Source organism: Salvelinus namaycush, chromosome 40 (assembly GCF_016432855.1).
Source record: "Salvelinus namaycush isolate Seneca chromosome 40, SaNama_1.0, whole genome shotgun sequence".
Taxonomy (NCBI): Eukaryota; Metazoa; Chordata; class Actinopteri; order Salmoniformes; family Salmonidae; genus Salvelinus; species Salvelinus namaycush.
Window position 1 is genome coordinate 8,071,709 of NC_052346.1, and position 13,655 is coordinate 8,085,363.

Sequence of the window (13,655 nt, forward strand, 5' to 3'; positions counted from 1 at the left end):
AGAAGTGCAAAACAATAGACGATCTACATGGACCTAGTTTGGCCACGACGGTGTATTGGCTGTTCGTGCGTGAAGGGATATGCAGATAAGAGCCATGCGATGCAGGTAAAAATTAATCCCACAGTGTCTCGCTTAATTTCTTCTACTCTTTCATCCAAGTATGGCTAGCTGCGTACGTGTAGTGAGTGCACGTTATGGAGCGAAATAAATTATATCGACGTCATTTTTAACGACGTAGACAATTATAATTAATGTGAGTTTAAGAATGTTGCAAGAGAAGAGCTAAATCGCTCTTATTAAACTATCCAGATCATTTTCCATCAAATAATGTCGATGTAACTTGATTTGACGACTGCTATGATTAAACAATAATGCCCGAGGTGTGGTATATACCACAAACCCCTGAGGTGCCTTATTTCTATAAACTGGTGACCAACGTAATTAGAACATAATTATGTTTTTGGTCATTCAGGTGGTACATGGTCTGCCGTTATTTTGTGGCAGATGTTAAGACTACAAACCGTTATAAATGGCCTATTTGCGAGATTGATTTATTTCAATAGGCATAGGCTACTGACTAAAATCTGGGTTTATAATTGCAATTCAATTTTGACATGGTTTGCTGAGCTAGATGCAGGTAGGCCAACATTTAATTTCAGGGAAAAGTCCACAATGAAACGGACATTAAATGTGTAGAATGATACGTTTTCAATAGAGCTGTGACCATGATCACAATTGATAACTGCAGCACTCTCTCAACCAGTTGTCACGTTCTGACCATAGTTCTTGTGTGTTTTGCTTGTTTTAGTGTTGGTCAGGACGTGAGCTGGGTGGGCATTCTATGTTGTGTGTCTAGTTTGTCTGTTTCTGTGTTTGGCCTAATATGGTTCCCAATCAGAGGCAGGTGTTTTGTGTTGTCTCTGATTGGGAATCATATATAGGTGGCTTGTTTTGTGTTGGGGTTTGTGGGTGGTTGTTTCCTGTCTTTGTGTTTTCTCTGCACCAGATAGGGCTGTATTGGTTTGCCACATTTATTATTTTGTTATTGGTAAGTGTTCACATTTTCGTATTAAACATGTTGAGCACTGGCTACGCTGCGTGTTGGTCCGATCCTTGCTACACCTTCTCTTCACGTGAAGAGGAGGAAGGCTGCCGTTACACCAGTGCTCTCTTTTTCAGTCTCACCTGAATTTATACTATTGTTGCACAAAAATCTGGTATAAGAATACCTTTTACTCAATCAAAAAACAGTACATAAACACCAGTACCTGGTTTCCCTTACCTATTGAAATCAAGAAGAAGAAAATAACAATGGTGAAATAGACCAGTTTACTGCTGTGCAATGTCACATGTACAGTTGAAGTTAGAAGTTTACATACACCTTAGCCAAATACATTTAAACTCAGTTTTTCACAATTCCTGACATTTAATCCTAGTAAAAATTCCCTGTCTTAGGTCAGTTAGGATCACCACTTTATTTTCAGAATGTGAAATGTCAGAATAATAGTAGAGAAAATGATTTATTTCAGCTTTTATTCCTTTCATCACATTCCCAGTGGGTCAGAAGTTTATATACACTCAATTAGTATTTGGTAGCATTGCCTTTAAATTGTTTAACTTGGGTCAAACGTTTTGGGTAGCCTTCCACAAGCTTCCCACAATAAGTTGGGTGAATTGTGGCCCATTCCTCCAGACAGAGGTGGTGTAACTGAGTCAGGTTTGTAGGCCTCCTTGCTCGCACACGCTTTTTCAGTTCTGCCCACAAATTTCCCATAGGATTGAGGTCAGGGCTTTGTGATGGCCACTCCAATACCTTGACTGTGTTGTACTTAAGCCATTTTGCCACAACTTTGGAAGTATGCTTGGGGTCATTGTCCATTTGGAAGACCCATTTGCGACCAAGCTTTCACTTCCTGACTGATGTCTTGAGATGTTGCTTCAATATATCCACAATTTTCCTCCCTCATGATGCCATCTATTTTGTGAAGTGCACCAGTCCCTCCTGCAGCAAAGCACCCCCACAGCATGATGCTGTGATACACCCCTCTCAACACCCCTCTCAAGATACACCCCTCTCAACTTACATGACGAACCACATATCTTAGGAACTGTTCACAAAGAAATACTTTTTCTTGAGAAAGGAGTATCCCTTAGTCAGATAACATTCGCTATAAATTATCGTTCAGTTTGGTCCCGAGGTTCTAATCTCGTTCCTGGTACTTCATAGTACTAACCGACTTGCCAAAACTATAGTTTGTTAACAAGAAATTTGTGGAGTGGTTGAAAAATTAGTTTTAATGACTCCAACCTAAGTGTATGTAAACCGCCGACTTCAACTGTACCTGTATGTATATCAATATAGACTAGGGTAGGCCAATTTATTTGTAGATTTTCTTAATTGAAATAAAAGATTAAGGTGGTTCTGGAAGTATTCTCAGGTTGATTATTAGGTTGTATAAACATGAGTGCTTTCCTCCCACAATGCCACAAATTATCAGTCATTTTGAGAAATAGGGCTCACATGCGAGATGTCACTTCGCAATAGAAACTTTCTCAATTTGGAAAATATCATTTTCTATAATTCTTATTTGTACTTATGAATTTACCAGGGGTGATCCAGTCATAACATTTGGAATTTAGTAGTACTGTGTAGAAAGCCAGTACCTAAGGTGGTTAAATCATTTCACATCCATCAAATTTATCATAACATATTATTTAGGAGGTCAAATTGGCTCTGATATTGGTGGGATCATGACCCCCAAAGTTATGCACCTGGATTCAGGGTTTGACTAATTAGGTTAATAAGTAGTTTATATACTGTTATTTTTAGTAAATATACACTGTGTACAAAACATTAAAAGCACCTTCCTAATATTGAGTCCACCCCCTTTTCCCCTCAGAACAGCCTCAATTTGTCAGGGCATGGACTACAAGGTGTCAAAAGCATTCCACGGGGATGCTGGCCCACGTTGACTCCAATGATTCCCACAGATAGGTCAAGTTGGCTGGATGTCCTTTGGGTGGTGGACCATTCTTGATACACACAGGAAACTGTTGAGAGTGAAAAACACAGCAGCACTGCAGTTCTTGACACGCTCAAACCGGTGCAACTGGCACCTACTACAATACCCTGTTCAAAGGCACTTAAGTCTTTTGTCTTGCCCATTCACCCTCTGAATGGCACACATACATATGTCTCAAGGCTTAAAAATCTGTCTAACTTGTCATCTTCCCTTCATCTACACTGATCGAAGTGGATTTAACAGGTAACATCAATAAGGGATCATAGTTTTCACCTGGACCTATCTGATCAGTCTGTCATGGAAAGAGCAGGTGCTCCTAATGTTTTGTATACTCGGTGTATATTTTGTGAATCATTAATTCATATTAAATATAATTATATAGGACTGTCTCACTGTGCATTTCCAACATCTTTGTGTACATTTCCAGAATCAAATATCTTCTCTTTGCCCCCAACCCAGGTTGAACACAAGAAACTGTACGGGCCCATCTGGCGCTCGCGGTTCTTTCCAGAATCAAATATCTTCTCTTTGCCCCCAACCCAGGTTGAACACAAGAAACTGTACGGGCCCATCTGGCGCTCGCGGTTCGGCCCGTTTGATGTGGTGAACGTGGCGTCTCCAGAGCTTATATCCCAGGTGATCCGTCAGGAGGGCCGCTACCCGGTCCGGACAGAGCTGCCACACTGGAAGGAGTACCGCGATATGAGGGGACAGGCCTATGGACTCCATGTGGAGTGAGTGGCCGATGAACCACATCAAGGACTACTCCTAGATTGGGTGTAGGAAAGGGAATGGATAATACTTACTTACACCCACTGTTCCCTCATTTTTGGGGGCACTGAGGAAATATTTGCTCGTGAGCGGAAACTTTAATGTTGTGAGAATTTTGTGCAACTTCCGGCACATGTTTACAGTAAACACTGCGGCTGTACCATTACAGTTTTAGACAGTAGCTAATAAGCTATTGTGGCTATTTGAGCATAATGTAGGCCTACCAACAAAACCAATGGCGCAAATCCCATAACATTTTCACATGGAAATAGCTTTTGATTTCTGTGATATAGCCTACAGTAACATATATGTGATGTTCAATGCAGGCCTATATTGCATTACATTTTTAATAACGTTTTTACATTATGAAACGCTTGATATTAATAATGTTTTACTTGGTCTGTGACACCAGGGTGACAGTACATTGTATTGTATGATGCAAGAAACCACTTTACAAAATACAATTTATTATTATTATTACCATACAGAGACTTAGACAATGTAGGATATGCAAGCGTGTCTCAAAATACAACACTGCCCCTTTAATTAAGATGTAAGCTTTTAAGCTGATTAGCTTTTCAAAGAGAGCTTGAAATGTGGCCTACATGTTTTGTGCTCTTGTAGGAAGCAGTAACTCCCCATTGCTGACCTATATTTAAGCAATAAGGCACCTCGGGGGTTGTGGTATATGGCCAATATACCACGACTAAGGGATGTTATTTTTCACGACACAACGTGGAGTGCCTGGATACAGCCTTTAGTCGTGGTATATTGGCCATATACCACAACCTCTGAGGTGCCTTACTGCTATTATAAACTGGTTACCAACGTAATTAGAGCAGTAAAAATAAATGTTTTATCATACTCATGGTATACGGTCTGATATACCACACCTGTCAGCCAATCAGAATTCAGGGCTCGAACCAGTCAGTTTATAATTATCAATAACCGGGCAAATAACTCGCTAACTAGCAAAGAATATCAACAAATGTGCACATGCGTGCTCTGAACTGAGCTGAAAAGCGCATTCACTCGCGGGTGATTGAAAGACCGCTCATGGGCTAACCCCACCAAAATAATTATACTCTGCTGCACACTGGCTCTCCCTACAACTAAATCACAGACTCAATCTTGCAAAGTTAGATTTGTTTTGTTGCATTTAAAAGGACCTGATGTAGTTAAGCAGTAAGGCACGAGGGGCTGTGGTATATGGCCAATATACCACGGCTAAGGGCTGTTCTTGGGCACAACACAGAGTGCCTGGATACAGCCTTTAGCCATGGTATATTGGCCATATACCACAAACCCCTGAGGTGCCTTATTGCTATTATAAACTGGTTACCAACGTAATTATATACGGTCTGATATACCACGGCTGTCAGCCAATCAGCATTCAGGGCTCGAACCACCCAGTTTATAATTTTGATTCGATCACAGAAAAAAGTAATCTATATAGTGCAAACTAATGCGGCGAACTCAGTGAAGTTCAATCTCTTGCGTCTCTGCATGGCATTTCTTCTGCGCGGCATCCTGGAGGAGGTACGCAGCTTAGAGGGAACATTGCTTACACACTATGCTTCAAAGATACACTATGACAGTTATTGGTAATAAATCATTGCCTTGGGTAAAAGCAATGTTGGTCTGGTTTGAGCAAACCCTAACTCGTACAGGTAAACTTGTTTCAGTAGTACCTCCACCTCCAACATTATCAATCTAACCTACAGGTAACTGCCAAAATAAAGGAAACGCCAACATAGCGTCTTAACGGGGCATTGGGCCACCACTAGTCGCCAGAAAAGCTTGAATGCGCCCTGGCATAGATTCTACAAGTGTCTGGAACTCTATTGGAGGGATTTGACACCATTATTCCATGAGAAATGTAATCATTTGGTGTTTTGTTGATGGTGGTGGAAACCGCCGTCTCAGGTGCTGCTCTATAATCTTCCATAAGTGTTCAATTGGGTTGAGATCTGAGATGTTCATTGCTTACTTAACTCAGGAACCACACCTATGTGGAAGCAGCTGCTTTTAATATACTTTGTATCCTTCATTTACTTAAGTTTTTCCTTTATTTTGGCCGTTACCTGTAGATATACCTCCACCCCTTTATTCTGAATAACTACTGTAGATTCACTGTCTGTCTCCTGTCCCCTCCTCTCCTCTCCTACAGTAAAGGCCCACAGTGGTACCGTATCCGTAGTGTCCTGAATCCAAAGATGCTGAAGCTAGCGGAGGTATCTGCGTACGCGCCTGTCATCCACCAGGTGGTAGGGGACCTGCTACAGCGTATTGAGAGGCTCCGCCTCCGCAGTCAGGACCACACCACCGTACCAGACCTCGCCACAGAGCTCTACAAGTTTGGCTTTGAAGGTGTGATATCATTGGTTTATTCAGTATTTTTTATGATTTTAACCCCTTCAGAAACACACACACACACAGTGGGGTTGGAAGCCAGAGTCTGCCACAGTCAGCAGCTTAGGTAAAGTGCCTTGCTCAGGGGCACAACGGCAGGAGATGGCATCTCGGATACCGAGAATCCCACCAGCTCTGTGTAGTCCTCATTGTTCACTGTGTTCTCTCCGTCCCTGCAGGGATCTCTTCCATCCTGTTTGAGACGCGGCTGGGTTGTCTGCAGGAGGAGATCCCTAAGGACACGCTGAAGTTCATCGCTGCAGCCAACGACATGCTAACCCTGTCTGAGACCGTCCTCTTCCTCCCGCTCTGGACACGCAACGTCCTGCCCTTCTGGAAACGATTTATCCAAGCCTGGGACGACCTGGTGGCTGTAGGTATGTTTGTAAATAATGTCAGGGGCTCCTTCTATTGAGCGACAAGCGGACTTCAATGTGTCGGTGGAAAGTAGACATGGTAGGTTCCACCTCCACAATGTAAGCGTACAGTTATTATTTCTATTGCACAATAGCTTGCCCATGTCACTTGCACGTCAGCCACTGTCAGCCGCTAAGCACCGTTGAGAAGTGTCGTAAATCGCAGACCTATGTGGGAACTTTGTTAATGTGGGTGGCAACCCGTCTGCCTAGGGAGACTAACTGTTGAGCTATGTTCACTATTGAGACTCATTTTGTGTGTGTTTGTGTGCGTCCCCTACATGAATGTGTGTGTTCAATGATTTCTACATAAACCCTCAGCTCAGCATCTCATTGACCATAAGTTGGCGCAGATGGATGCCCAGGTGCTGGCTGGGAAGCAGGTGGAGGGGATGTATCTCACCTACCTGCTGTCCTGTGATAAACTGACCCTGGGAGAGGTGTACATCAGCATCACAGAGCTGTTGCTGGGCGGAGTGGACACGGTGAGAGGAGAGGGTTATGGGAGGTCATACAGAGAGGAGGGTGGTGCCATACATAACAGCAGGGTCACGTTCAGTAGGGTACACCGTAAACAAACCTTTTGAAATGGAAAACGAACATGTGAATTTCTCATTGGCAAATTTATATTATTTCCTCTACATTTCAAAATGTTTTCTTCTGTTTTGTGCCTACTGGACACGTCTTAGGGAATGGGGGAAGTGATGGAGTCGGAGGCTTTTGTAGGGTGGAGGTGTATTTTGGCTTTAAGATTACACAATTCTCCCCAGGCCATAAACACTGAAACCATTTGCTTTAGTCATATATACGTATTTGCGGTGTAACTTTGTATTTATTTTAGAGGGTACAAAATGCACTCACATAACCACAGACAGATACACAGTAACCATACAAACACTACATGACCTGCCTGGCTGCATTCCCTGGTGCAGTCTGGTCTTGTTTCTGTCAAGCATCACTTGCTGCTGTCTGGGATCTCCAAAGTCATTTCCTGTGCTGCTTTTATGATCAATAAATGTTGATGATCACTGATAACTTGTCTCTGATACAGCCTCCACCACTCCCTCAACTTTGAATCATATTTTTTTTTTAGAAACATCAGCACTTTAATTGTCCTAGTCAAATTTCCCCTCAGGGACGATAAAGTATACTGAACAAAAATCTAAAATGCAACAATTTCAAAGATATTACAGAGTTACAGTTCATATAACTAAATAAATTTAATTAATTAATTAGGCCCGAATCTATGGATTTCACATGACTGCGAATACAGATATGCATCTGTTGGTCACAGATACCTTAAAAGAAAAAGTAGGGCCTCCCGAGTGGCGCAGCGGTCTAAGGCACTGCAGTGCTTGAGGCGTCACTACAGATCTGGGTTCGATCCCGGACTGTGACGCAGCCGGCGACGCATAATTGTCCCAGCGTCGTCCGGGTTAGGGGAGGGTTTGACCAGCCAGAATGTCCTTGTCCCATCGCGCTCTAGCAACTCCTGTGGCTGGCTGGGCGCACGTACTCTGACACGGTCGCCAGTTGTACAGTGTTTCCTCCGACACATTGGTGCGGTTAAGCGAGCAGTGTGTCAAGAAGCAGTGCAGCTTGGTAGGGTCGTGTTTCGGAGGTGGTCGCTCCAGATACCAGTCAGTATCTGGCGTGACCACCATTTGCCTCATGCAGCGCGACACATCTCTTTCACATAGAGTTGATCAGGCTGTGGAATGTTATCTGACTCCTCTTCAATTGCTGTGCTAAGTTGCTGGATATGGACGGGAACTGGAACACGCTGTCGTACACGTCGATTTAGATTAGCCCAAACATGCTCAATGGGTGAATGGTGTGAGTAAGCAAGCCATGGAAGAACTGGGACATGTTCAGCTTCCAGGAATTGTGTACAGATCCTTGCAACATGGGGCAGTGCATTATCATGCTGAAACATGAGGTGATGGCAACGGATGAATGGCACGACAGTGGGCCTCAGGATCTCATCACTCTATCTCTGTGCATTCAAATTGCCATTGCTAAAATGCAGTTGTGTTCGTTGTCCGTAGCTTATGCCAGCTTATACCATAACCCCACCGCCACCATGGGGCACTCTGTTTACAACGTTGACATCATCAAACCACTTATGGTAGAGTAATGAACATTCAATTCTCTGGCAACAGCTCTGGTGGACATTCCTGCAGTCAGCATACCAATTGCACGCTCCTTCAAAACTTGAGACATCTGTGGCATTGTAGTGTGACAAAACTGCACATTTTATAACAGACTTTTATTGTCCCCAGCACAAGGTGCACCTGTGTAATGACCGTGTTGTTTAATCAGCTTCTTGATATGCCACACCGGTCAGGTGGATTAATTATCTTGGCAAAGGAGAAATGCTCACTAGGGATATAAACAAATTTGTGCACAACATTTGAGAGAAATAAGCTTTTTGTGAGTATGGACAATTTATGGCATCTTTTATTTCAACTCATGAAACATGGGACCAACACTTTACATGTTGCGTTCAGATTTTTGTTCAGTATATATCATATCACTTCACTTTAAGTAAACCCCTCTTTCTTTCTATCGTCCTTCTCCTTTCGCCTCAGACGTCCAACACCTTGTCGTGGGCATTGTACCAGTTGGCTCGCGACGCTGCGTCTCAGGACAGGCTGTACCGTGAGATCATGTCTGTGTGTCCGGGAAGACAGCAGCCCAGATCAGAGGACCTGAGCAGGATGCCCTACCTGAAGGCTGTCATCAAGGAGACTCTGAGGTGAACACACACACGCACGTAGGCACGGATGCATGTACACGTATACACACGCAGGTTCTGAGGTGAACACACGCACATGCACACACACACACGGCGACCTGCAACTGGCCTCTTGTTTTGAGCATGCCTGGTCAAAGAGTATGTCTGCCTGTGTGCTTGCATTTTCCTTTCCCTAATTATACTGATGATGACTGATAAGTGAGATAACATGTTGCCATTTCATCCGGAGTGCAGAGAGTCAAGGTGGAGGCATGGGGCATGCTTTTTGGACAGTTTATGTAAGGAGGGAGGGTGGGGGCAGAAATGTCCTTATATAACCTGAATGGTGTGTTCAAATTTGAATTGTCACATGCTTCGTAAAGAACAGGTGTAAACTAACTGTGAAATGCTTACGGCCCTTCCCAACAATGCAGAATACAATATATATGTTTTAGTAATAATAAATAAAAAACATTGTAACACGAGGAATATATATACACAATGAGTAATATTTACTTGGCTATGTACACGGGGTACCAATACTGAGTCAATGTGCAGGGGTATGAGGTAGAGATGTACATATCGGTAGGGGTAAAGTGACCAGGCAACAGGATAGATAAGACGGAAGCAATAGCGTATGTGATGTGTGTGTGTGTGGCAAATGTGTGCCTGTGTGTACATCTTATTTGTGTGTGTATGTGTTAGAGTAAGTATGTGTCAAAAAGGGTCAATGCAGATAGTCCAGGTAGCTATATGGTGAACTATTTAGCAGTCTTATGGCTTGGGGCTAGAAGCTGTTCAGGAGCCTTTTGCTCCCAGACTTAGCTCTCCGGTACCGTTTACTGTGCGGTAGCAGAGAGAACAGTTGATGACTTGGGTGGCTGGAGTCTTTTGACAATTTTTAGGGCCTTCCTTTGACACCGCCTGGTATAGAGGTCCTGGATGACAGGCTTATAGAAGGAAATTGGCCCCCTCCACCTCTTCCTATATGGTCATAGCCATTTATCCTGTGTGTCCTTGATTTTCGAATGATTCAAATGCTCAATAACACCATCTAGGTCAGAATCACAACCTGCCATTGCCAACTCTCCGGTATTTAGGTGTATCAAAACTTTACCAATTACCAATGCGACCAGACCTGCCAACATGCACGCATTTTGCATACCAACTACGCAATTCTCTGTCCGTGTACGCAGGTAATGAATAGGGCCTGATTTTTTTTACATTTTAATAAAAATAAATCCACTGACATCCCAATTCTCAAGCTGCAACACACAGACATGTACAAAGTTTGTGTCAAAGGACATGGAGATGAATACATCATTATTGGACGTAGCTGCCCAGTGTCTGCCCCTCCTGTTTGTTGTGATGCTGAGTTTCCTGACTGTCAGCTGTACGTAAACACATGGACAAATCCCTTTTCGACTCCGTGTGTTGTGGGAAGGTTAACACTGATTGTTTCAAGCTAACGTTAGAGAACATAAGATGGACATTCAGTGGGCTCTAAAGTGCCAGCAGTTCACTCGCATTTGCTAGTGAAAGAAATTAAATGCAAATACGAAAAGTAACTGGTCGCAGTAACTGGAGTGTGATATACATTTAATTATGCGTCCCATTAGTTGTATTTTCCACGTAACATGACGAGGATCACGCAACCTGATAGACTGTGATTATGATCCACGTCACAAAAAGCATTACAAAAGTATAATCACTAAATGGAGTGGGGAGTTTAGAAGACTGTGCGATGAAAAAAATAATGAGTGTCCGGTATTAGCTATAGAGGCAATGCTTCTAAAATGCCTTTGCACTAAATTTGCGAGTTGAATCTCCAATTTGCCGCGCGCTTCTGGTACTCTAAAGGGTTGGCAGGTCTGGTATACTGAACATTCCTAGCCACACAAAGGTTTATATAAGGCATTCCTACAGAGGCTCCCCATGTTGCTGAAGCTGTTCTCTCTGCAGGATGTACCCTGTAGTTCCAGGGAATGGCCGTCTAACCGTAGACAATGAAGTTGTTGTGGACAACTACTGGTTCCCAAAGAAGGTAGGGGCAGGCGATGAAGAGAAAGATATCAACATCTCTCTCTTTCACCTTTGTCAATACTTAAGAAATCTCTATTTCTTTCCCCAAAGGATGAGTTGTAATTTCCATGAAATTCTGTCAGTCGCTCTACTTCCTGTCTGTCTACTACTTCCTATTCCCCTCTCTCAGACCCAGTTCCATCTGTGTCACTATGCTGCCAGTCATGACGAGGGGGAGTTTGTGGATGCAGAGTGTTTCAGGCCTGAGCGTTGGCTGAGAGGGGATCCAGAGTCGTTCCAACACCACCCCTACAGCTCTATACCCTTCGGGGTGGGCGTGAGAGCCTGTGTGGGCAAGAGAGTGGCAGAGCTAGAGATGTACTTTGCCCTCTCCAGGGTGAGTAAGAGAAGTATTTCATTGGGATTTCCAAGGAAGTGTTGAGTAATAAAAAGCCATCGGTGCCAAAATGATGTTACCACAGACTGTTGGAGGTGATTGTTGTTGGATTTCGTCCATCATCTGTGGTGATTCGCTAATGGTAAATCCCCAGAAGCAATCTAAGAGTGTGTGGGAACTTACAACAGGTGTGACAAACCCCATTTTTATGAGTGGGGCCATATTCTGCTTTTACTATCCCAGTTGCCATGGGACGTTATAGAGACTTAATGTTATGGTTGTAAACTGATTATCTGGCTAGAGAGACGTCAGACAACCAGGTGGCTCATTAACACTAAACCCTTGAACTTGAATTCTTGTCCCCCCTCTACAGCTGATGCAGCATTATGAGATCCAGCCAGAGGATGGGGCCCCGACCACAGAGCCCAAGACTAGAACACTGCTCATCCCGTCCAAACCCATCAACCTGCGCTTCCTACCCCGAGCCTGAGGAGGGTGCCAGGGAGTTATAGAAAGGGATTGACAGGAGGGTGTTGTGATGTGGTAACCTCCAGTCCCCTAGATCCCCTTAAACATAGCCGCAGTAGTAGTTTGGGTGGGGGGAGGGGATGCTGAAAAATAACTTTTGTTCGTGCTATAGACAGCTATATCGGTCTGCTAATACAGGACTAGTAAAGGCCCAGTGCACTACTTTTGTGAAGAAATTATATTTTCAAAAACATCTTTTTTTATTCTTTTTTTAATGCAGATTTGTCATGGGGTGCTGCAGCACCCCTATTTCCTGTGGCTATGCCCTGAAATCAAATCTGATTCATACCAGGTTATTCGGAGGTGTATAACTGGGGCCTTTGCTCTGTTGACCTTTACTATGAAGCTAATACATATAGATTAATCTGCCCTGTAATAAATGCACATTGGTGTTAAGGAGAAATGTATCACAGAGTGTGTGTGAAGGGCATTCTAATATAATATCATTAGTTGCTAATACACCTTGTATATTTGTCTAGGGTATTGGCCATCAACCTTTTACTTCATTAAAAGTCTTTATGAAATGTGAACTTGTGTGCCCACATTGTTTTTTTATGTCCTACATTAGCATTTAACAAGTGCTGGAAACTCTGTGGTCCATACAAAGATTAAAAGATGGGTTATATTTACGTTAAATATTAGTTTGTATTTGTGTTATTTATTAGGTTTAACCAACGGGGAAAAGTCAGTTGAGTGTTAAAATAAAAACAGTAGGTTGCAACTTGAAATATAGGTTTGTTAATAATCAAATATAACAGTTGGCGTTGAGTCATATATTTGGTTTCAACAAATGCAAAAAAAAATGTTTCAGTTGAGAACCTAACTCATTTACTTGTAACTAGTTGAAGCCATTTTTTTTTACAGTACATGTCACATAGCCACCAATGCTATCAGCAGATTTATGGATGATTAGGCCCACATTTTACATCTCACATGTGGGCTATATTATAGGCCAATAGCCAGCCTAGACATATTTATCAAGTAGCCTATCGGACCACAGCCACTTAGGGCAATGTATTTTGTTAAATATTCATGTTTATTTGATGTTGAGAATAGTTTTAAAAAATTCGATGCAGAACATCTCACATGGGTCGGGACCACTGTCCTCCATATTTTGTCCTAGAGCTCTCTTATCCTCATCCAGCCAGCCCTGCACTTTTCCCTAGAATGGTATGCCCCGGCATGAGCCTATTGAGCCTGCTGATGCGATACGTCTCCTCTACACCCTGGACGCTCATATTATTTTCGTCGGCACTGCAAAGCCTCGAATGTGGATTGGATGAAGATGTAGGATACAGCTCTAAAATTATGCTATACATAGATAGTGTATGTTCTATCATGTAGACTAG

At 43.0% G+C, this 13,655-nt stretch overlaps 1 protein-coding gene across 1 annotated transcript; it reads left to right on the forward strand.

Annotated features, from left to right (window-relative positions):
- On the forward strand, positions 1-12,746 carry si:ch211-113j14.1 (sterol 26-hydroxylase, mitochondrial). The gene is made up of 9 exons (XM_038980059.1): positions 1-105; positions 3,567-3,757; positions 5,965-6,164; positions 6,386-6,583; positions 6,944-7,107; positions 9,214-9,380; positions 11,322-11,403; positions 11,572-11,778; positions 12,152-12,746. The coding sequence occupies exons 1-9, from the start codon at positions 28-30 to the stop codon at positions 12,266-12,268; spliced, it is 1,404 nt and encodes a 467-aa protein (XP_038835987.1). The 5' UTR covers positions 1-27; the 3' UTR covers positions 12,269-12,746.
- Positions 12,747-13,655: the final 909 nt, after the last annotated feature.

Bases quoted from the DNA above. Each gene is read 5' to 3' on its own strand.
- si:ch211-113j14.1 (XM_038980059.1), top strand. From the start codon at position 28: ATGGACCTAGTTTGGCCACGACGGTGTATTGGCTGTTCGTGCGTGAAG. The intron at 3,758-5,964 runs GTGAGTGGCCGA...CCTCTCCTACAG, and splicing joins GCCTATGGACTCCATGTGGA to TAAAGGCCCACAGTGGTACC. The intron at 11,779-12,151 runs GTGAGTAAGAGA...CCCCCTCTACAG, and splicing joins TGTACTTTGCCCTCTCCAGG to CTGATGCAGCATTATGAGAT.